The sequence below is a fragment of the Phacochoerus africanus genome, chromosome 15, assembly GCF_016906955.1.
Source record: "Phacochoerus africanus isolate WHEZ1 chromosome 15, ROS_Pafr_v1, whole genome shotgun sequence".
In the NCBI taxonomy this organism is placed as follows: Eukaryota; Metazoa; Chordata; class Mammalia; order Artiodactyla; family Suidae; genus Phacochoerus; species Phacochoerus africanus.
Window position 1 is genome coordinate 49,091,455 of NC_062558.1, and position 22,479 is coordinate 49,113,933.

A 22,479-nucleotide genomic window follows, 5' to 3' on the forward strand; every position below is an offset into this window, starting at 1 on the left:
CTCAAAGTCCAAGAACAGTAGAATGGATATATAAAACTGTGCCATATTCTTTCAAGAGTACTCCACCCAGCCATAAAAAAGAATGTGCTTCATTAGTTCCTGGTGGCCTAGAGATTAAGGATCTGGCATTGTCACTGCTATGGTGAGGGTTCCATTCCTGGCAAGAAAGTGCTTCAGCTACACACAACTGAGAATGCATCCCACTTATTTAAAGGAAAACAGGCCAAAAAAAACCCTATTGTGATTGCATTTATTTAAAGTATAAAAATACCCTCATGGTAGGTGTCAGAGGAGCCATTACTTGAGGGAGGGGAGAGTGACCGGGAAGGAGATTACTGGATAGTAGAGGGATAAAGCAGGTATAAGCCTAGTCACTGTAATACCTGGTGGTGGCTGACAGTGCTTGCTGGCATTTCCTAGCCAAGAAGTGCAGATGGCCTAGCCTCAATTCAGCCTTTCAGAATCCCTGGAGGTGGGGAGAACATTTTTAGACAGAACCCTCTTTGCAACATGTCTGGACAATTTTGTGTCTGTAGCGATCCCCTTTTAGCTTTTTCAGGTGACAGGGGTGACTTTTGCTCTCAATGGTGGGTGCTGCCCCTCTTGGTCCCAAATGAGCTAAAGTCCGGATCCTGACCTGTGTTCCTGGAGGCAGCCCTGCCAATTGCTCTGGCTTTTTAAATGTCTGGTGATTCTTGGTCTGGTGCTCGCTTTTCTCTTTCAAAGTCAGAAACTGTAGCCGGCACTTGGAACACTGAAAGACCCTCTTGTTCCAGTGGTTCCAAGCATGATTCACATAGGATGTTGCCGCTTTGAAAATTCTGAGGCAAAACAGACAGAGCAAAGTCTTCGTGTTTTCATGGCATGTCCTGAAATGTGTTTCCACATCGGCAAAGGCTGATGATCTGTAATTGCAAACCTGGCAAACATAGGGCATTTCACCAGGCTTATGATTGTCCTTCATGTGCTCTAAGAGAACCTGATCTGTTTCAAAAGACAATTTGCAGATTTTACAGACTGGGGAGGGTCCCTGGGAAGTATGGACACTTTCAATGAGACACTGCAGCTGGAAGGGAGTGGGAAACTGGCGGTGGCAGTGCTGGCAGGTGGTGTGGATTTCCCAGCTGTCACCCCTCTGCTTCTCAAGTTCCAAATGGTTTCTCACATGGGTTATAAACTTGACATTTTTTAGAACTTTCAAGCAGCTGAGGCATTTAAAGGCTGTGTGTGTCTTCTGTTCTGGCTGCCTGTCTCCTGTATGCTGTCCATAGTAAAAGTCATGAAGTAACATAATCAGATTTTCTTTCTTAGAATCAGCAGTCTTGTTTTGACTTGCTGGCCTTGAAAAGTCTGTTTTTTCCAGCCTTTCCAAGCTACCCACTCTGTCTGGATGTATGGGATTGAGACGTATCTGGTCACCTGTATGAGCCCATGGAAATGCCACTCCATTCCGAATATGGCTGGATGACAGGACACCTTTCAAGGCTGTACTCACGTTCTTTGTAGCAGACATACCTGAAGAGGCCACCGCTGAAGAATGTCCCCCTGGGATGCCATCACTGAGTTTAGGTTGGGGGTCCCCGCCATTCATATTTACTTCTGAAGTGAGACATTGCTTTGAATCTCGAGGACTTTCATCCAGGCCTCCTACCAGGAGTGCAGCTCCAGGGAGACAGTAAGGCCATGGAGAGAGCAAATCTGAGGAACTGTGAAGCACCACTTGCAGGGAGCTAGTTTTAGAATCCGATTTGGATGAAGGCTTGAACATAGCAGGACCAGCTATTTCTCCCCATTCAGATTGAGAAGCTGGTGAGACAGCCACTGCCATTGATGCCCCATTTGCCAGCTGCAACGCGCAGGCAGGAGCTCACCCCACATGGCTTTTCTTTCTTTTTGAAGGTAAGTCTGTGGTCACTCTGTTCAAAATGTTTGAGATGACTGGCTTTGAATTTGAAATCACCCTGACAAAGAGGATTTCAGCATCCTCACTGACTCCCTCCATTCCGACAAAGGTCACCTCCGCATTGTCATCATCCCTGGGTTTGGACCCTCTGATCGTCTTCTCCAGTGGTTCTGGCGCTTGTGCTTCCTCACATGGGAAGAGATGTGCCATTTCACAATTACCTTTGGCTTGAAGTGATCCCTTCTTCCAGTGCTTTCTTTTGGTAAACTGCCATATAAGTGTGACCACAGAACATGATCAGTACAGTCGTCTCCCTTTATCCGAGGTTTCCTTTACTGCTAACCCTTGGTTGTTGACCAAAAATATTCAGTGGAAAATTCTAGAAATGAATAACTCCTAAGTTTTACACGGCATGCCATTCTGAGCGGAGGTGATGGAATTTCATGCACTACTGCTAAAGTGCATGAAATTCCATCACCCTGAGAATCACCCCTTAGACCCACACATTCCACCTGTTAGTCAATTAGTCACTCAGTTATCAGATTGACTGTTGAGGTATCATAGGTGTCCAAGGCACCCTGATTTTACTGAATAATGGCCCCAAAGCACCAGCGGAGTGATGCTGGCAATTCAGATAATCCCAAAGAGAATTCAGAAAGTGTTTCCTTTAAAGTGAAAAGGTAAAAGTCCTCAACTTGTAAGGAAAGAATCTTCTATCTGCAAAACTGTGAAAAAGGAAAAAGAAATGCATGCTGGTTGTGCTGTCACACCTCCTACTGCAAAAGTGTCAGCCACAGTGCATGTTAAGTGCTTAGTCAAGGTGGAAAAACCATGAAATTAGTAATGTTTTTGTCATAGAAACCACATTCACATAACTTTTATTACAATATAGTGTTCTAATTGTTCTGTTTTATTGTTACCATTTTTAATTTCTTACTGTGCCTAGTTTATAAATTAAACTGTATCCTAGGTAGCTTTGTAGAGGAAAAAACATTGTGTTTGTAGGGTTTCCCACTATATGAAGTTACAGACATCCACTGAGGGTCTTAGGATGCATACCCCATGGTTAAGGGAAAACTATTGTATTTATTTCAAAAGATAACTATTGCCTTATTTAATCATCTCCTGAAACACTGAGGTAACTATTCACATCCTTCTTTTACACGTGAGAAAATAGGTTCAAACCCAGTAAAGTGACATGATCATTTTAAATTTAAGTCCAGAAGATGCTAGATCCTGTCCACGGATTAAATTAAAAAAAAAATTTTTTTTAAACTCAAGGAAGGGGAGTTCCCTTTGTGGCTCAGTGGTTAACGAACCTGACTAGGACCCATGAGGAGGCAGGTTCAATCCCTGGCCTCGCTCTGTGGATTAAGGATCTGGTGTTTCCCTGAGCTGTGGTGTAGGTTGAATTCACAGCTTGGATCCCAAGTTGCTGTGGCTGGGGCGTAGGCTGGTGGATACAGCTCCGATTAGGCCCCTAGCCTGGGAACTTCCATATGCCCCAGGTGCAGCCCTAAAGTAGCAAAATTAATTAATTAGTTAATTAATTAAACTCCAGGAAGTTCCTAAAGGCAAAACTTGAATTTGCCTCATGCTGGCAACAATATACACTGAATTTACATTGTACTTACAACTATTTACACAGCATCAACATTGTAATAGGTATTACAAGGGATCTAGAGATGATATAAAGCATACAGGAGGATCTGCTTAGGTTATATATAAATCCCATGCCAGGGACTTGAGCATCTGTGGATTTTGGTAATCGCAGGAGGAGTGGGGGTTGTGGATCCCATCCCTCAAGGAACAAGGGAGGACAACACTTTCTCAGGATTTCTGTTGCTCCTCCTGCCTTGGATGCTCCTTCTCAGGTATCCACATGCCAGCTCCTGGCCTGCCTCAGGTCCACGACTCCCAGAAAGTCTTCCCTGACTACACTTTCAAGGATCACAACCTCTCCCAACTCTTATGCCCTGTTCACCTCCAAAGCTATTATTCAACAGTATTTATCACCTACCTAACATACAATTATAAAATATATCTTGCTTCTTTTCTCTCTTCGCTCACTCAACTATACCCTACATACATGAGGGCAGGAATTTGTGTTTTGTTTGCTGCTATATCCTTTTGTTTCTAGAGCAACATCTGGCATACTGTCAATGCTAAGTATTTGCTACATAAATAAATAGTAACTATTACTAATATGATCCTTTATTTGGACAACAGACCCAAATCCACTAATTACAGGCTCTCCAAGTATTTACCCTTGATCTTAGCCAAAAGGAGAAGTGATTCTCCAGGCATTTAATGAAATTCAAATCCTGATGATTTAACACCATCATGCAAGGGAGAAAATCTGGCAGTATGGGGGCCATGACGGGGTTAATGAAAAAAACGTTTTATAACAGCTAATACTCTCCCTACAGTAGATTTGCTGATAGCTTCCATGTCATTAACCTGGTTCACTGACACTAAGGCACTGCTAACGTTTACATTTGACCACTTCTGAAATCAGATAGCATTTCATCAGTAGCATTGCATAGTTTGTTTGGCAGTATATTTTCTTTTTTATTTTATGGTGGTATCAGAAATAATGTGGTATCTTACAGTTGATGGCCCCTTAGATTTAATGAAAAATTTTATTTCCTTATTCTGAATACAGCCTACTAAATTTATTTCACAAGTCACTAATGGGATTCTGGTTGCATTATATAGACAAATGGTTTAGACACGAATTGGCAAATTGGCTTGCCCCTGTTTTTTTGCCCAGCCATCAAGCTAAGAATGGTCTTCATATTTGTTAGGGTTTTAAAATTTTTTTATTTGTTTATTTATTTTTCGTCTTTTTCTTTTTAGGGCCACACCCATGGCATAGGGAGGTTCACAAGGCTAAGGGTCGAATCAGAGCTACAGCTGCTGGCCTACTGCACAGCCACAGCAATGCCAGATCTCAGCTGCATCTACAGCCTACACCACAGCTCACAGCAATGCCAGGTCCTTAACTCACTGAGCAAGACCAGGATCGAACCCTCGTCCTCATGGATACTAGTCAGGTTGTTAACCACTGAACCACGATGAGAACTCCGGGTTTTTATTTAACATTTAAAAATATATTTAACTTTTTGTATATTTTTAATCTGGGAGAAAAAACCCAAAGGACTATTTTGTGACATGTGAAAATTATATAATCCTCAAACTTCACAGTGCCCACAAATAAAGTTTTATGGAAACACAGCCCTGATCACTTGCTGTTGCCTGTGGCTATTTCTGACTGTGATGGCAGAGTAGAGCCATTGCAAAAAAGACCACATGGCCTTTAATGCCTTATTACTATCGAGCACCTTTACAGAGAAAGTGTGCAGACCCATGGCTTCAGAGAACAAAAATGGAACATACCAAACTCAGTAGGTCACCAGTTCCCAAAGTTGCCTGTCCAGATGATTCTTTGCAGCTCAAAATTCCCCACTCTGAGTCCCAAGAGGAGATGGGGTGGTGAAGCTGGCGTGCCCTTGTCTCTACATCCCAGAGAGAGTTCTCTCTGGTTCAGCAGCACCACTTTCGGTATCCCCGTATCTGTGGAACTCTTACCTTGCTCCCCAAAAGCACTTCTCAGTGGGAGTTCCTGGTATGACTCAGCAGGTTACAAACCCCACTAGTATCCATGAGGATGCAGGTTCAATCCCTGACCTTGCTCTGTGGGTTAAGGATTCTGCATTTCCATGAGCTGTGGTGTAGGTCACAAACGTGGCTAGGATCCTGAGTTGCTGTGACTGTGGCTGCGTAGGCTGGCAAGTACAACTCCAATTCCACCCCCAGCCTGGGAACTTCCAAATGTTGTAGGTGTGGCCCTAGAACTTGAAAGCCCTTCTCAGGGAGGCTGGGTCAGAAGATCTCATCCCTTTTAAAGCCCTTATAATCCGATCTTTACCATCCAATCAAGTTCCTAAACCAGCTTGTTCTGATTGGCTGCTTACCTCCTAAGCCTTTTATTCAAATTGCCAGTGAAAGGGAAGAATGTGGCTGGGGCTTTGGAATCAGGCCCAGGGGCGGTCTTCCTGGGTCACCTTGGTGGGATCCCTCTCCCTGGCTTCCTGAGTCCCACCACCAGATCTCCAATTCACCTGCACCGTGAGCTACTGGGAATTGGGAGGGGCAGGGGAAGGTGGTCTTCACAGCTATTCCAACAGATCCCGGGCTTGAGTAGGGAATCTGAAAGAGCAGAAGTCCTCTTCCAATGCCAGAAAGTTCTCCAGCTGCAGAGAGCAAAATCCTGCTCTCCTCCAGATCCAGGGGGCAGCCGAGGCGAGGTGGTGGGGGGAGGGGACTGCCAGGGGGCAGGGCTCACTCCTAAGTTGTTTGCACTTGAAGACTCAGTGCCCTTGAGAGTCCGGATGCCCAGGTGGGATCCTTTCTGTGGAGCTTCACACTTAACCCAGGAGATTTTTCTAGGCGGTGGCAGGGGGCACTCCTTCTCCCCCACCTCCCCCAGCATTCTTTTTAAAATCTGGTTCCTGGGGTAAGAGGTCAAAGCCTGGTCCCTCCTCCTTCTCTCCTCCTGCCTCCTCCTCCCTCCTCCTCCGCCCTTGCTCTCCCCTCTCCCTTGAGATATAATCTAGGCACCACCTAGATTAAATCTCAAGCTTTCCCTCCCAGCCTTTACAGCCTCTGCAGGCAGATTCTTGGGGAAAGGAGGGCCTCAAACAACACTTCACAGGAAAGAATCATTTGTATTTCCACACCTTCTAAGGCCACTAAGTCACAGAATTGGAACAGAAATAAAGTTCACGCCAAAGTGCCATAACCTGATATAACATCAAAAATACCTTGCTTATCAAATCAACATGTTGTCCACCTTAGATTTACACAATGTGTGTCAATTATATCTCAACGAAGCTGTAAAAATAAGCATAAATGATCTGACCATTAGAAAGAGCTTTTTTTTTCCTTTTGTTGGCCACACCCATGGCATAAAGAAGTTCCCAGGCCAGGAATAGAATCCAACTGCTGCTGTGAGCTACACCAGAGCTTCGACAATACTGGATCTTTAACCCACTGTGCTACAGTGAGAACTCCTAGAAAGAGTTTTTTGTTGTTGCTGTTGTTGTTTTTGGCTGTTTAGGGCTGTGTCCAAGGCACATAGAAGTTCCCAGACTAAGGGTCTAATCAGAGCTATAGCTACCAGTCTACACCATAGCCACAGCAATGCCAGATCCTCAACCCACTGAGCAAAGCCAGGGATCAAACCCGCATCCTCATGGATACTAGTTGGGTTCATTACCACTGAGCCATGACAGGAATTCTGAAGGAGGTCATTTTTAATATGTTTTTAAAACAATGATGGTAAGTGTCAAAACTCTATGTTACACAACATTGTAAACCCACAATACTTAAATAAAATCTTAAAAAAAAAATCTAGGCTATTTACATTCTTTTGGATACATTTAAAAGAGTGATATTAGGAGTTCCTGTTGTGGCGCAGTGGTTAACGAATCCAACTAGGAACCATGAGGTTGCAGGTTCAATCCCTGGCCTTGCTCAGTGGGTTAAGGATCCGGCATTGCCCTGAGCTGTGGTGTAGATTGAAGACATGGCTCGGATCCTGCGTTGCTGTGGCTCTAGCGTAGGCTGGCAACTACAGCTCTGACTCAACCCCTATCCTGGGAACCTCCATATGCTGTGGGAATAGCCCTAGAAAAGGCAAAAAGACAAAAAAAAAAGAGTGATATTAACAGTTTTAATTAGAGGGTATATTTTGGGGGCTGGCCAAACCTGAAGCATGAGGCAGTTCCTGGGCCAGGGATCAAACTCTGCACCATAGCAGTGACAATGCTGGATCCTTAGCCAGCTAAGCCACCAGGGAACTCCTCAAAGGCTTTTTTTTTTTTTGCTTTTTAGGGCCACACCCATGGCATATGTAAGTTCCCAGGCTAGAGGTCAAATTGAGCTGCAGCTGCTGGCCTATGCCACAGCCATAGCAACAGGGATCCGAGCCACGTCTGCAACCTACACCACAGCTCACAGCAATGCCAGATCCTTAACCCACTGAACAGGGCCAGGGATTGAACCCGCATCCTCGTGGGTACTAGTAGGGTTCATTACCACTGAGCCACCATGGGAACTCCTCAAGGGTCTACTTTTACTATGTGCCCAAAACTATATCCTTCGCAGTATTTCACTTAGGATAAAAGTTTTAAGTTGGATGTCAATTTAAAATGTTGCAAACACTTAGGGGAAAAGGAAAATTTTGACCACTTGTAATTTAGATCTACGCTTCTAAAGATGGCTCAGATCTTGAGAATCACCTGGGGCATTGTTAAGTATACAGATTCCAAGACTGCATCCCACACATGGGAAAGTTAAATTGCCAGGGGAGAGGCCTGGGAATCTGAATGTTCAAAGTTTGCCCCATTTGAAACTGAAACGAGGGTGGCCCAGGGTGTATAAACTTCCAGTACTTTGGGAAGCACTGATCTCACCTATGATTAAAATACCTGTGAGTTCACTTTTTCAAAGGAAGCCTAAGGGTTGGTTAGGGGTCAGGAACTCATTTTTCCTTCGACACTTACCCTGAGCACCCGCCTTGGGACAAGCGTGTTTTTGGTGACACAACAGAGCAATCAGAGCTTGCTTCTCCCCCTCAGGGATTCCAGGACCGTCACCTCCTTTTCAGGGACTTCTGGATGTCCTGCAATGTTAAGATAAGCTGGGGTGTGTAAGCAAACCCAGACATATGTATCCAAACTTCTCAGTTGGGGCTTCACTTTTTTTTTTTTTTAGAGCCAAACCTGTAGCATGTGGAAGTTCCCAAGCTAGGGGTCAAATCAGAGCCATAGCCACAGCCACAGCCACAGCAACGTGGGATCCAAGCCAAGTCTGTGACCTATACCACAGCTCACAGCAATGCCAGATCCTTAACCCATTGAGCAAGGCCAAGTATCAAACCCACATCTCATGGTTACTAATCAGGTTCATTTCTACTGCATCACAAACAGGAACTCCTGGGGCTGCATTTTTGAATCACCTGGGCTGTGCTTATGAAGCCTCATTGAATCTAAGAAAATCACCTATGGGTCTTGTGAAAATGCACATTCTGGTCCAGTTGTTCTCATGGAGCCTGAGAGTCCAAATTTCTCACAGGCTCCCAGATGATGTCCATGCTACTTGGCCACAGACCAATATTGAACAGTAGGATTTAGGGATCTTTAGAGAAATACTAATGTCCTGGTTGATTCTGCTGATCTTACTCCAAGCCAACAGAATCAGTATTTCCAGGAATAGGACCAGGGTTTCTGCACGATGAGAGGTTCCAGATATTTCTAAGGAGCAGGCAGAGTGAAAATCCCCTGCCTCAGATGATGAATCCCCTGCACAGCCATCACCAGGAGAATCAGCCTCACCATCCTCCCTGTTGTGTGTGTAACTCGTCCTCCAAAATCTATATGTTGAAGTCCTAACCCCTAGCACCTCAGAATGTAATATATTTGGAGGCAAGACCTTTATCATTCAATTTTGTTTGTTTGTTTTATAATGATTTTTATTTTTTCCATTATAGCTGGTTTACAGTGCTCTGTCAATTTTCTACTGTACAGCAAGGTGACCCAGTCACACATACATACATATATTCTTCTTTCTCACATTATCCTGCTCCATCATAAGTGACTAGATATAGTTCCCAGTGCTACACAGCAGGATGTCATTGCTTATCCATTCCAAAGGCAATAGTTTGCATCTATTAACCCAAATTCTCAGTCCATCCCACTCCCTACCCCTCCCCCTGGGCAACCACAAGTCTGGAGATAAGACCTTTAAAGAGGTGATTAAGTTAAAATGAGGTCACTAGGGTGGGCCCTAAACCAATCTGATTGGTCTCTGTATAAGGTGAGGGAATTTGAACACTCTGGACAGGCTGAGTTCCCTGGTGGCTTAGCAGGTTAAAGATCCATGTTGTCACTGCTGTGGTGAGGGTTCCATCCCTGGCCTGGGAACTTCTGCATGCCACAGGTGCAGCCAAAAAAAGAGAGAGGAAGACAACAGGGATACTCAAACACAGAGCAAGAGGAAGACACAACAAGAACATAGCCATCCAGGGAGCTCCCTGTCTAGTGGTTAGGACTTGGCACTTTCACTGCGGGGACCTGGGTTCAATCCCTCCTCTGGAAACTGAGACCCCACATCAAGCTGCTGCATGCTTTGGCCAAACAACACAAAACAAAGCAAAGCAAAACAAAAAAACAAACAACAAAAATGCAGCTGCCTGCATGCCAAGGAGCGAGGCCTCAGGAGAAACCACTCTACCAACACGACCGTCTTGGACTTCTAGCCTCCAAAACCATGAGAAAATACTCTCCTGTTGTTTAATCACTGCACCCACCCCCACCCCCAATCTGTTGTATTTTTGTTATGGTCACCCCAGCACACTAACGCACTCTTTGGATTAGGCACCCACAGAGAGGGCTCACTTCAGAGACAGGTAGGAGGTGAGCAGGTGAAACCTCAGCTCCCAGGTGACTCCTAGCCATTAAACAGAAGCCCATCCACCCTGACTTTCCAGGAAGCAGCCTGCCCTCCTTTGGACAACTCCCTGCAAACCACTGTTGCTATGGGGTCCCCATTCAGCTTTCTCTCTGGACTTGGCTCTTTTCATTACTCTCCTAGGCTATGAAGGACAGAACCCTGAGGACAGAGGGAGTTCCATTCTCATGCCACCCCAGCTGTGAAGGGCAGTACCTGTATTTTAGCTACCAGCTACAGCCAAGAAAAGGAAGAAAAATACACTATAGCTGTAGAGCAGAAGCTAATCACCCAATGTGCAAAAAGACCTTAATGTGTTTAGTTAGGAAGAAGCAGGGGACAGAAGTCCAAGCTGTTTTGCAAGGTTTCTGGGGAGGAGGACGCATGTTAGGTTGCAAAAAGACCAGCTTATCAGAAGAAATTTGGGCGGGTAGCCAGGAAAGGAACATGAGTAGAGGAGGCGCTAGGAAGAAGGTGTGTCATTGCTCAGTTCTCTCCACTTCCTGGAGCCACCATGATATAAGCCTTGGCCACAGGGCTCCCTGGGGTCAGAGATAGAGGAACGTCCCACAGGAACTGCCTCTAAGCAGCCAACATGAGGATGCTTCTGGGTAGTCAGCCTGGCCCAAGAAATGACCTGTCCCCATCTTTCCTTCCATGGACACCCCCATGGCCCAGAGGAACCAGCTCAGGCCCAGTGCTGTGATCAAGGAGGCAACTCTCTGGGACTTTTGGTCATGACAGTGCAGGGGTTATGTGGTCAGCCTGATTACCCACAAAGGGCTGGGTATCTCTGATCACCTAAGAACTTTGTACCCAGGAGATCAGGCCCTCAGGACCACAGGTTGGTGCTTCCTGACATGCAGACCAGGGCTGTGTGAAAAGTGGGCTCCACCTTACGGTGTGGCCAGGGAGGCACAGCAGCTCATGAGGACACTAATCAAGGTAGCCAGCCTCCATTCCTTCCTTCGTCACTGCAAGAGATCTTGGTTCTCCCTTTGTTCTCCAAGCTTTTCCCTCTTCTCCTCTCTCTGGGAGAGGTTTATCTCAGGAGATTAGAAATAATCAGTGACAGGGCCTCTGGTTTCCTGTGTCTTCTGGTTGTACGTTTCTATTAGAAAAGGTTCTAAGGCTTTTCCAAAAGTGGCTCTCAGTGCCACTAAATCCTATCTATATATAGATACTATATATATGAATAGTTATATCCATAGTAAAGGTGTTTTTGTTTTTTTTTTTAACACAGAGAAGTTAGGAAACTTGCTCACAATCACAAAATAATTAGTACTGAAGAGGGAGTTCCCATCGTGGCTCAGTGGAAACGAATCCGACTAGTATCCATGAGGATGTGGGTTCAATCCCTGGCCTCACTCAGTGGGTTAAGGATCCAGAGTTGCCATGAGCTGTGGTGTAGGTCACAGATGAGGCTTGGATCTGGCGTTGCTGTGGCTCTGGTGCAGGCTGGCAGCTGCAGCTCTGATTCAACCCCTAGCCCGAGAATGTCCATGTGCCATGGGTGCGGCCCTAAAAGAAAAAAAAAAAAAAAGAAAAAAAAATTAGCATCAAAAATCTGAACCTAGGCTATGGGACTTATAGTCCCTGAGCTCTTAATTCTTCAGGCACATCTCTCTTTTGACAAAGTCTCAAGTGTCCAGGTTCTGCCAGACGTGATGCCAAGTTCTGGAGCACAGAGGTAAATGGTAATGGGTAATAACATCCTTGAAGTGTTATGACTATTAAATGAACCAATGCATGCGCATAATTGTGTGCTATTGCAAACCCCAGCCTTCAAGATGGTCCCATCGATCCCTGCGCCCTGGTAGTCACACCCTTGTGTTGTGCCCTCTCACAAGGAACGGGGCACCAGCATGATACTATGGAGTAAGTGTGTAGTTTCCAAGACTGGGTCATAAAAGATGTTCTGCCTTGCTCTCTGGAGACACCCATGCTGGTGAAAGTCAGCCAGCTGCCACACCATGGGAATGCCATGTGGTGAGGTGCTGAGGGCTCCAGTCACCAGGGAAGCACTATCTCAGAAGAGGATTCTCCAGCACCAGTCAAGTCTATCAAGTCTTCAGATGAATAAACCAACATTTTGAGTCTACCTTCCTAAGAGACTCTGAGCCAGGATGCGGGGCTAAGCCACAGTGACTATGAAATGGGAAATATTTATTGTTGTTTTAAGCCCCTACATTTTGGGATTACTCGTTTTGTAGCTATAGAGAACTTATACAGCTGTGCTTGTTATCGTCAGTACTCATTATTATTAATTAGTTAATTAATTAATTTTTCAAGCAATCAAAATCCTTTTTTTTTTTTTTTTGCTTTTTAGGGGCACAGCTGAGGCATATGGAGGTTCCCAGGCTAGGGGTCTAATCAAAGCTACAGCTGACGGCCTACACCACAGCCACAGCAACACAGGATCTGAGCCGCATCTGTGAACTACACCACAGCTCACAGCAACACTGGATCCTCTACCCACTGAGCTTGGCCAGGGATCAAACCCATAACCTCATGGTTACTAGTTGGATTCATTTCTGCTCTGCCACAGTGGGAACTCCAAGCAAAATCTTTATTATAGGAAAGCAAATAGCTCCTAGCACAGACACTGGGAGGGGGAGGAAGAGTCCCCTCACTTATTCTTACTACCACCGCCACATTACTATTATCACCACCCATCAGTGCACTGTTGTAGAAAACAAATTCTACGTATTAAACTGTTTTCCCCCTCCCGCCCCCAGCTGCTGGATTAAGCTGGCTGTCCAGGAGAAAAGTGACCACTAGAGTTTCTCAAATGTCTTGAATGATTTCAGTAAACATTATGTATTAAGTTGAAAGGGCTGCAAAAAAAAAAAAAAAAAAAAGGACTGGAGGGCTCCAACAACATAAATTTATACTCTCACCGGTCTGGTGGCTATAGGTTCAAGATCACACAGTCATGAGGGTTGATTTCTTCTGAGGTCTCTCTCCTGGGCGTGCAGATGGCCACCCTCTTACCATGTCCTCACATGGTCTTTCCTCTGTCCGTCTCCCAGTCTCTTTTTCCTATAACGGCACTTGTCATATTGGATTACGGTTCACTCTTATAACCTCACTTTACATGTATTGCCTCTTTAGAAGCCCTGTCTTTGGAGTTCCTTTGTGGCACAATGGATTAAGGACCAGGCATTATTACTCAGCAGCTCTGGTCGCTGGTGTGATGTGGTTTTCATCCTTGGCCTGGGAAATTCCACATGCCCTGGGAGCAGACAAAAAAAATTTTTAATTAAAAAATAAAAAATAAAAGCCCCATCTGCAAATATAGTCACATTCTAAAGTGCTGGGGGTTAGGACCGCAACATACAAATTGGTGGGGGGAGTATCATTCAGCCCATAACACATCCTTTCCAGCATTTCATGGCGAATGTTCAACTTGAAAAGCTCAGTAATATAATCTACATTATAGATTGGCCTAATTTTTCACTTAAGGATCTAAACATCTCTGTTATCTGATAAACAAGTTTTTTTAATTTTTATTTTTTTGCTTTTTAGGGCCACACTTGTGGCATGTGGAAGTTCCAAGACTAGGGGTAAACTCAGAGCTGCAGCTGCCAGCCTATGCCACAGCCACAGCAACACAGGATCTGAGCCTCATCTTTGACCTACGCAGCAGCTCGAGATAATGCCGGATCCTTAACCTACTGAGCAGGCCAGAGATCAAAACCGAGTCCTCATGGATACTAGTCAGGTTCATTACTGCTGAGCCACAATGGAAACTCCAAAACCAAGTTCTTTCAGAGGGCTGAAATGTTGTGCATCCAGCTGGGTCAACAGAAATTTGAATGCTTCTAATATTTGATTTTCCTCACTCTCAGAGAGTGAAATCAATGGTGAATGATTGAACATATTATACCCAATCTCCACGTAGCAGCAAATAAGAAAAAAATAACTTTTTTTTGCCACACCTGCAGCATGCAAAACTTCCTGGGCCAGGGACAGAACCTAAGCCACAGCAGCAACCCAAGCCACACCAGTGACAACGCCAGATCCTTAACCCACCATGGAATTCTGAAAAAAATACTTTCTAGTGCTGAACACAGCTAAGGGAAGTGATTATCTTCCAGTCAGATCATGGTCATCCAAACTGAACACTCAGCGTTCAGTTCTGAGATGCAGTATGCTCACTCGTTGACTTGATATCTGAGACAGCAGTTGGTATGCTGACCATTGGTGGGGGGGTCACATTCAACCTGAAAGTCCCAAATTACCTGATGGAACCTCCACGTACTGTCGGTGGAGTCTTTTTCTTCCTCAGTGGATTCTGGCCACCAGTTACAATGTGTGGGTTTTCTTCCACCACCAAGCAATTTTGTGACACCAGCTGAGTGTCTTACAATTCAACTCAGTCCTGACACCATCTACACAGGGACAGCTTCTGATCCCACAGATTAAGGGCCTGTGAGACTGCCCGTCACTTTGGAGGCTAATCTCAAGTCCAGGTTGTCACCTGTGCTTCTGCCTAACTGGCTGTAGATTGGAGGTACCCACACCCCTTCCTTGGGTTCCATTCATTTACAAGAGTGGCTCACAGAACTCATTAAACCAGTTTACTAGTAGATTACTGTTTGACTATAAAAGGAACATATATTTAGGAACAGCCAGATGGAAGAAATGCACGGGACAAGGTATGGGAAAAGGGCAGGGGGCTTCCACCTGCTTTCCAGGCACGTCACTCTCCCCACATCTCCAGGTGTTCACCATGGAGAAGCCCTTTGAACTTGTTCCTCTGGGTTTTTGTGGAGGCTTCATTACAGAGGCATGATGGATGACATCATTGGCCATTGGTAGTAAACTCAACTTCCCAGCCCCTCCCCCCTTTCAGGACTGGGACTGAAAGTTCCAGCCCTCCAATCCCAGGATTGGCTCTACAGGCAACCATTCACCATCCTTAAGTGCCTTCCAGAAGTCACCTCGTTAACATAAAAGACACCTTGTATCACTCTCATCAGTTAGGCCAAAGCTTTTAGGAGCCAATCAGATTCCATCTCTGTCCTGATCCACTTTGGTCCTTTTAAGGGGTTGCATGGAAGCATTTCTCTATCCCTCAACTAAAAAACACTGGCAGAACTGAGCTGGAAGAAAGCACCAAGTGGACCTGGATCTTCACCAAGGAGAGAAATATGGAAATATGGATCCATCTCATCAAAGGAAGGTAGGATGCTGAAGTCTATGGACTAGAACAAAGCCATGCGTTGCTCACCAGGGCCCTGTGTGCACAGAGGTCTGACCCTGGGCCCACCAGGCACTTGTGTGTCTCACAAGAAGCCCACCCACTCTGGTACTTTGGGGATCTACACAGTGCCCACGACACACGTTCCCATGACATAGACTCAGGGACCAGTGCCCCTGCTCCAACTGACAAAAACATTTGTTAAAGAAATAAGCCCAGGAGTTCCTGTTGTGGCGCAGCGGAAACGACTCCGACTAGGAACCATGAGGTTGCGGGTTCGATCCCTGGCCTCGATCAGTGGGTTAAGGATCCAGCATTGCCGTGAGCTGTGGTGTAGGTCGAAGACTCGGCTCAGATCTGGCATTGCTGTGGCTATGGCGTAGGCCGACGGCAACAGTTCCAATTAGACCCCTAGCCTGGGAACCTCCATGTGCAACAGGGTGTGGCCCTAAAAAGACAAAAAAAAAAAAAGAAAAGAAATAAAGCCCACAGGCCCCAAGACTTCACGCCTGACCTAACGGCAGTTTCTACCAGGAGAGTGACTTTAATTGTCCAGTCTGGAATTTTCTGGTCAGATTCAGTGAGGTAATCTTCCACATGGACACTCTCCATCTCCCTGTAAGGGAAGAGGAGGGGTCAGCGGGATAGACCTTTGCCCTTTCCCCTCCAAAGAAGGTGACCTGTCCTGAAGCAATCCTTTCCTTCTTGGGCTAATCACTTCCTGCCCTGCCCTCCTTCCAGAAAAACTTTTTTTTGGTTTGTTTTTAGGGCCGAGGCATATGGAGGTTCCCAGGCTAGGGGTAGAATTGGAACTACAGATGCCAGCCTACGCCGCAGCCACAGCGACGCAGGACCCGAGGCACGTCTGTGACCTACACCACAGCTCACGGCAATGCTGAATCTTTTTTTTTTTTTGTCTTTTTGTCTTTTTTAGGGCCACACCTGTGACATATGGAGGTTCCCAGGCTAGGGGATGAATCAGAGCTGTTACTGCTGGCCTACTATGCCACAGCCATAGCAACACCAGATCCAAGCCTCATCTGTGACCACAGCTCAGGGCAACACCGGATCCTTAACTCACTGAGCGAGGCCAGGGATCGAACCTGCATCCTCATAGATGCTAGTCAGGTTTGCTAACTGCTGAGGCACGATGGGAACTCCCAAAAGTTGTTTTGCTTTGTGCTCCAGTCCTCTGAGGTCCTGCCTTTTCATCATCCATTGATTCAGTTTGTCCAAATGCTGGCTTACCTCTTCCTCCTGACCTTCCTCTCTCTCATTTAGGATAACCTCTCTGTGGCTCTTGGAGCTTCAGACCAACACCCTCCCACCAGAACCCAGGTTTCCTTCCACCCGATGTTGAAGTTCCACTCTCGGGAGCAGTGGATGAATCCTGAACCAGAATTCAATTAAGCCCTCAGGGACTCCCCTGCTTGGCCAATTTCTCTTTTTAAGTTTCAGGGCCCAAGAAACAAGATCACCAGTAAGATAGGAGATTGGAAATTATGCTCGAGCAACAACCTCGACGGGAAGAAGAAATTTTCCTCTAAACTTCTAGCTTTTCCTGACTGGGCTAAGAATTGAACCGACATGAGACAGATTAACAAGAGAAAAAACGAAAGTGTTTTTTTTTTTTTTTTCCCTACCACACCCTCAGCATACGGAAGATTACAAGCCAGGGATTGTATCTGAGCTTCAGCTTCGACCTACGCCGCATCAGCTGTAACATCAGATTCTTTAACCCACTGCACCAGGCCGGAGATGGAACCCAGAGCCACTGCAATCAATTTCTTTTTCTTCTTCTTTTTTTTTTTTTGTCTTTTTGCCTTTTCTAGGGCCGCTCCCATGGCATATGGAGGTTCCCAGGCTAGGGGTCTAATTGGAACTGTAGCCACCAGCCTACACCAGAGCCACAGCAACAGGGGACCCGAGCTGTGTCTGCAACCTACACCATAGCTCATGGCAATGCCAGATCTTTAACCCACTGAGCAAGGCCAGGGATCGAACCTGCAACCTCATGGTTCCTAGTCGGATTCGTTAACCACTGAACCACGACTGGAACTCCTGCAATCGGATTCTTAACCCACTGTGCACAGTAGGAACTCCAGGATGAACGTTTTTTTGTTTTTTTTGTTTTTTTTTGGTCTTTTTAGGGCCTCACTTTCGGGCATTTGGAAGTTCCCAGGCTACGGGTCGAATCAGAACTGCAGCTGCCAGCCTATGCCACAGCCATGCCAGATCCAAGTCTCGTCTGTGACTTGCGCCACAGCCTTTGGCAACACCAGATCCTTAACCCACTGAGCAAGACCAGGGATTGAATCTGCACCGTCACGGATACTAGTCAGGTTCTCAACTCACTAAGCCATAATGGGAACTCCATGAACTATTTTTAATGAGGGAAAAAAATAGTAAAAAAAAAAAAAATTACACACCTACCTGAGCTAATCAGTGTTTTCCAAGAAGGAATTCAGATGTTTTTCCAGGACACAACTCATTGAATTCAAGAAGGGGCTGGACCTGGTGGGAAGGTGGACATGGGCTTCGGAAGTTATGCAAGTAGATTTCCCCCAGGACTTTGCACAATGAAGCCCTACCCTGGCACTGCCCACAGCCAGGGATGGGGGCTTTGGATCTGCTGGGTCAGCTGGGAGGGTGCTTGGGTCCAGGGCCTGGGCAGAGTTGGCGGCAAGAGCCCTGAGAAGAACTTTTCCTCCAGTGACGCTCATTACCAGACACTTAATACGTTCCAGGCTGTGAGGATACACCTTGTGTGTGATGATAGACTGAACAGCCACGAGGGAGTGAGGACGTAACAGGTGTCCCAAAAAAGAAGCAGACATAGGGAGTGACGCATGGTGCCGTGAACTCCAGGCCAAACCTCTTCCAGCCTAGACTGAGCCCCACAGGTGCTCATGCCCTTTATTTAATCACTAACAGGAGGTTCCTGAGGTTTACACAGGGGAATCAGGGTAACAGTTTGCATAGGACACGGGATAATTGACACTGAGGTTCCCTTTATTTCCAACCATTTCTCTATAACCATCCACACAGGGATAACTCCATCTACCTTCTAAGCCCGAATCCCCTCCAGAAACTCAAGATTCACATTTCTAACTCTATAGGATGCATCTCCTCAAAGACCCCATCCATGCTCGCATCCACACATGCCCGCCCCCACCCGCTGTGAATCACCTTGCCTTTTCCCACCCACACTGAACTGTCTGAAACCAGCTTGTGTTCAAGATGCGTGTAAGTCTGGGCAGCAGTGTCTGAGTGCCCAGAACAAAGCCTGCAAGCCATGCACAAGGCAAGACAGGCATGTAACAGGGGCACAGGATGGGCTCGGGGTCGTAGAAGGTCCGGTCACCACAGTGCGGACAGGGGTTGGCGCTGAACCAGACCATGCCAGGCCGCCCCGACTCCTGCAGCATCTGCTTCAGCCGGTGTGCAGCTGCGCCAGGCGGCCCAGGTGCAGGGTGCCGCGCACATCCTCGTAGCTCTCCAGGGGCGCAGGGTATAGCATTTGGCTCAGCTTGCTCAGACCCACCGTGTGGTGCAGCAGGCTCTCCAGCACAGCCATGGAGATGGGGTTGCCGCAGAAGCTAAAGGTGGTGAGCTGGGAGCAGCGGCTCAGGGCGGGCAGGAGGGCACTGAACTGGGAGTCCATGATCCCACACTCATCCAGGTCCAGGTCCTGGAGGGTGGCAGAGGCCCTCTCAATCAGGACCTGGAGGGGCCTGGAGCTCATGCTGGTCAGGTTGACCCCAATGAGGCCCAGGTCCGTCAGCTGGCTGATGCTCGGGCACTGGGACAGATGCATCAGGTCGGATTCTGAAATCAGGCAGTTGGTGATTGACAGAGTCTCCAGGGGCATCTTCAGGCACCTGGGGAGAAGCAGAGCAGTTAGCCCTGGGGGTGGAGATGGAGGGAAGTGGGGTGGCCCAAGCCTCAAGGGAAGGAGGCCATTTCACCAAACCCCAGAGTCTCCCAGAGGAAGACTCGTGGTGGAAGAAGAGGTGTGAGGTCAGCCCTCTTCCATCCCTGATTTTCGCGAAGGAAACCTCAAGTGCTCCTGGGCTCAAGAAGGGCACGATGTACCCTCGCAGCTGCTGTGAGCAGAGATCAGGTAACAAAGGCAGGTGCCCCCGGGGAGCCTGACCCCTGGTCCCTAGCAAAAGAGGGAATCAGTAAACTGTAGAATCGGGAGATACAGCAGAAAATACTTTTGACACGGGCTTCCTTCCTTGGCTGCTGCCTGGACCCTGTCACCTCTATCTCTGTTCCCCAGAAGGGTACGGGGAACCATGCGTAAAGGGCTAAGTGGGGCACAGTTTGGCAGCGCCCAACAGAGTCCATCCCACAGGGACTGCCTCTGGTCGCCACATCACCCACAAACCATCCATCACTTTCCCCAGTTGCGCACTCCTGCTCCCTCCCTGTCATCTCCAGAATCAGGCATTTCCCACGCATCTCACATGGAGCCTGGAGCAACCACCTTCAACAGACAGGAACTTACGTTGGGTGGTGGTAGGGCAGCAGGGAGGAGAGGCTCATGCTGATAAAAGGAGCACAGAGCTTCCCACTCGAACCTTCACGGCAGAAGTGCATTCCTCTGGTCAACACCCTCCTCCTTAGTTATTTCCCATCATCTTATCACTCTCACCTGTCCGAAGCCCCCACGATGCAGATTCCTCACAAGGATTCTCCTCTGATGCCACTGAACCTAGTATGCACCTTGGACCCTCCCAGAGAGGTTATGTGACACACTTAGGGACAGAGCAGGGGCATCATGTGGGCCTCAAGGCAGCCAGTGCACTCTGGCACTGTCCACGGCCAGCACATGGTCCCCTTGGTGACTGAAGCAAGAGAAGGCTGCCCCAGTCTGCACAGACATGGTACCACTCCTCACCTGAGCACCTGGTCCAGGCGACCCTCAAGGAAGGAGATGGAGTCGAGGTAGAGCTCCTGCAGATGCTGAGGAACTGGGTGGTGAGCTGGCTGACGCAGTACTCCTCTTTCCCTGGTGGGGCCTGGGGGGTCATGTGGATGTGTGAGAGCAGCAGCTGGCGCAGGCTGCCCATCTGGCCCAGGTGTGGTGCAAACCTGCCCAGGGTGGCCAGCTTCCACGTGCAATTCACCTCCAGGTCCTGCACAGAGTCCAGCTGCACCATCTTCAGGATCTTCTTGATGTTATGCATCGGCATGGCAAAGATCTTCAGCTTCTGGCAGCACAGCTGGAGCAAGCCCCTCCTCTGCTTGACCTTCTTCAGGAGGTAGGCGAGGGACTGGTCAGGGGTGCCCTCCTTAAGGCACAGGTCTATGAGCACCTCCACAGGGGCCCAGGGCTGCTTTGGCCCCACCTTTGCATCTTCCACTCAGCGCCTCTTCCTCACGGGTGGGGCCGCCTCAGGCTCCAGCATCGAGCACATGCTGGCCCTGGTGCTGGACCACATAGTCCAAAAACCCTGATGGGCGTTCCTGAGCAAATCCAGCACCTGCAGCTTCCACCGCCTGTGAGGCAAACAGGAGACAGACAAGGACCACATGGCTCAGAATCCAGGCAAAGGCTCTATACTCCAGATGTCAGCTACTCGTGCTTCTGGGGCCTGCCTGGTGCCCCCTCCTTTAAGAGCCAGCAGGAACGGGGAGCATGTGTGCCTTTTTCTTTTCTTTTTTCTCTTTTTTAGGGCTGCACCCATGACACATGGAGGTTTCCAGGCTAGGGGTCAAATAAGAGCTGTAGCCACTGGCCTACACCACAGCCATACCAGATCTGAGCGAGTCTGACCTATACCACAGCTCACAGCAATGCCAGATCTTCAACCCACTGAGTGAGGCCAGGGATCGAACCTGTGTCCTCATGGTAACTAGTCAGATTTGTTTCCACTGAGCCATGATAGGCACTCCTTTTTTTTTTTTTTTTTTAAAGGGCACACCGGCAGCACATGGATGTTTCCAGGCTAGGAATCGAATTGGAGCTGCAGCTGCCAGCCTATGCCATAGCAATGCCAGATCCGAGCAGCATCTACAACCCATACCACAGCTCACAGCAATGCCAGATCGTTAATCCACTGAGTGAGGCCATGGATCAAACCAACATCCTCATGGATACTAGTGGGTTTGTTTCTGCTGAGCCATGACAGGAACTCCACATGTGACTTTTGTCACCTCATCACCTTAATCAGCCATGCACACCCTAATACCTGTTCCTAGAAAGGCCCAGCCCTGGCCCTAAGGCCCCCGGTGGCCCTGCACCCTCCCCGACCCCAGCTGCATTCTGCTCGGACCCCCAGGCCTTCTGCGTCACCCTCACCTGGGGCGGATCTCCTGGGCAAGCAGGACATCCAGGCCATCAAGCGCAGCTTGGAAGGTCTCCAGGCGAGGCTGATGCTCCTTCATCAGGGCCCCCAGAGGGAGGCAGGGGAAGGGCCAGGCCTGCACCCATTGCCTTCAGGATCTCGCTGTGCCTCCCAGCAAAGGCCGCTGTGAACAGCGGTGGGAAGAGCTCGGTGGGCAGCTCCTCCAGAGCGGTGACGGCCAAGGCCTTGTTCTCAGCAGGCTCTGGGCTGCCAGTTCCAGGAGTTGGGGTGGGGCCCAGATGCCCATCCTGAAGAATCTGCTCCGGAATGAGTCCTCAGGGAGCATCGGTGGGCAAGGTGTCCTCAGGTCAATACCAATGACCTCGCTGCCCCTCCACCCTCCAGGGGACCCAACTCAGGGCCAAAGATACCCCTCTGACCACAAAGCCACAGCTCTGACCCCACTGGCTCCAGGACAAGGCCCTCACCAGGCCCTGATGAAAGAGCAAGATGACCTCTGGTCCCATCTCATATCCACCAGCTGCTGCACTTTTTTTTCC

The 22,479-nt window shown here is 47.9% G+C and overlaps 2 protein-coding genes across 2 annotated transcripts; both read right to left on the reverse strand.

Annotated features, from left to right (window-relative positions):
- Window positions 1-481: 481 nt before the first annotated feature.
- LOC125116372 (zinc finger protein 280A-like) lies at window positions 482-2,113 on the reverse strand. The gene is given in 1 exon segment (XM_047761558.1): window positions 482-2,113. A coding segment is annotated over 1 exon segment (1,626 nt). The 3' UTR covers window positions 482-487.
- A 16,401-nt stretch (window positions 2,114-18,514) lies between these two features.
- Window positions 18,515-22,479, reverse strand: PRAME (PRAME nuclear receptor transcriptional regulator). Its single transcript, XM_053743466.1, is given in 7 exon segments — window positions 18,515-19,065; window positions 19,068-19,504; window positions 20,530-20,593; window positions 20,596-21,131; window positions 21,934-22,061; window positions 22,063-22,169; window positions 22,172-22,479. Coding segments are annotated over 7 exon segments (1,623 nt in total). The 5' UTR covers window positions 22,266-22,479; the 3' UTR covers window positions 18,515-18,808.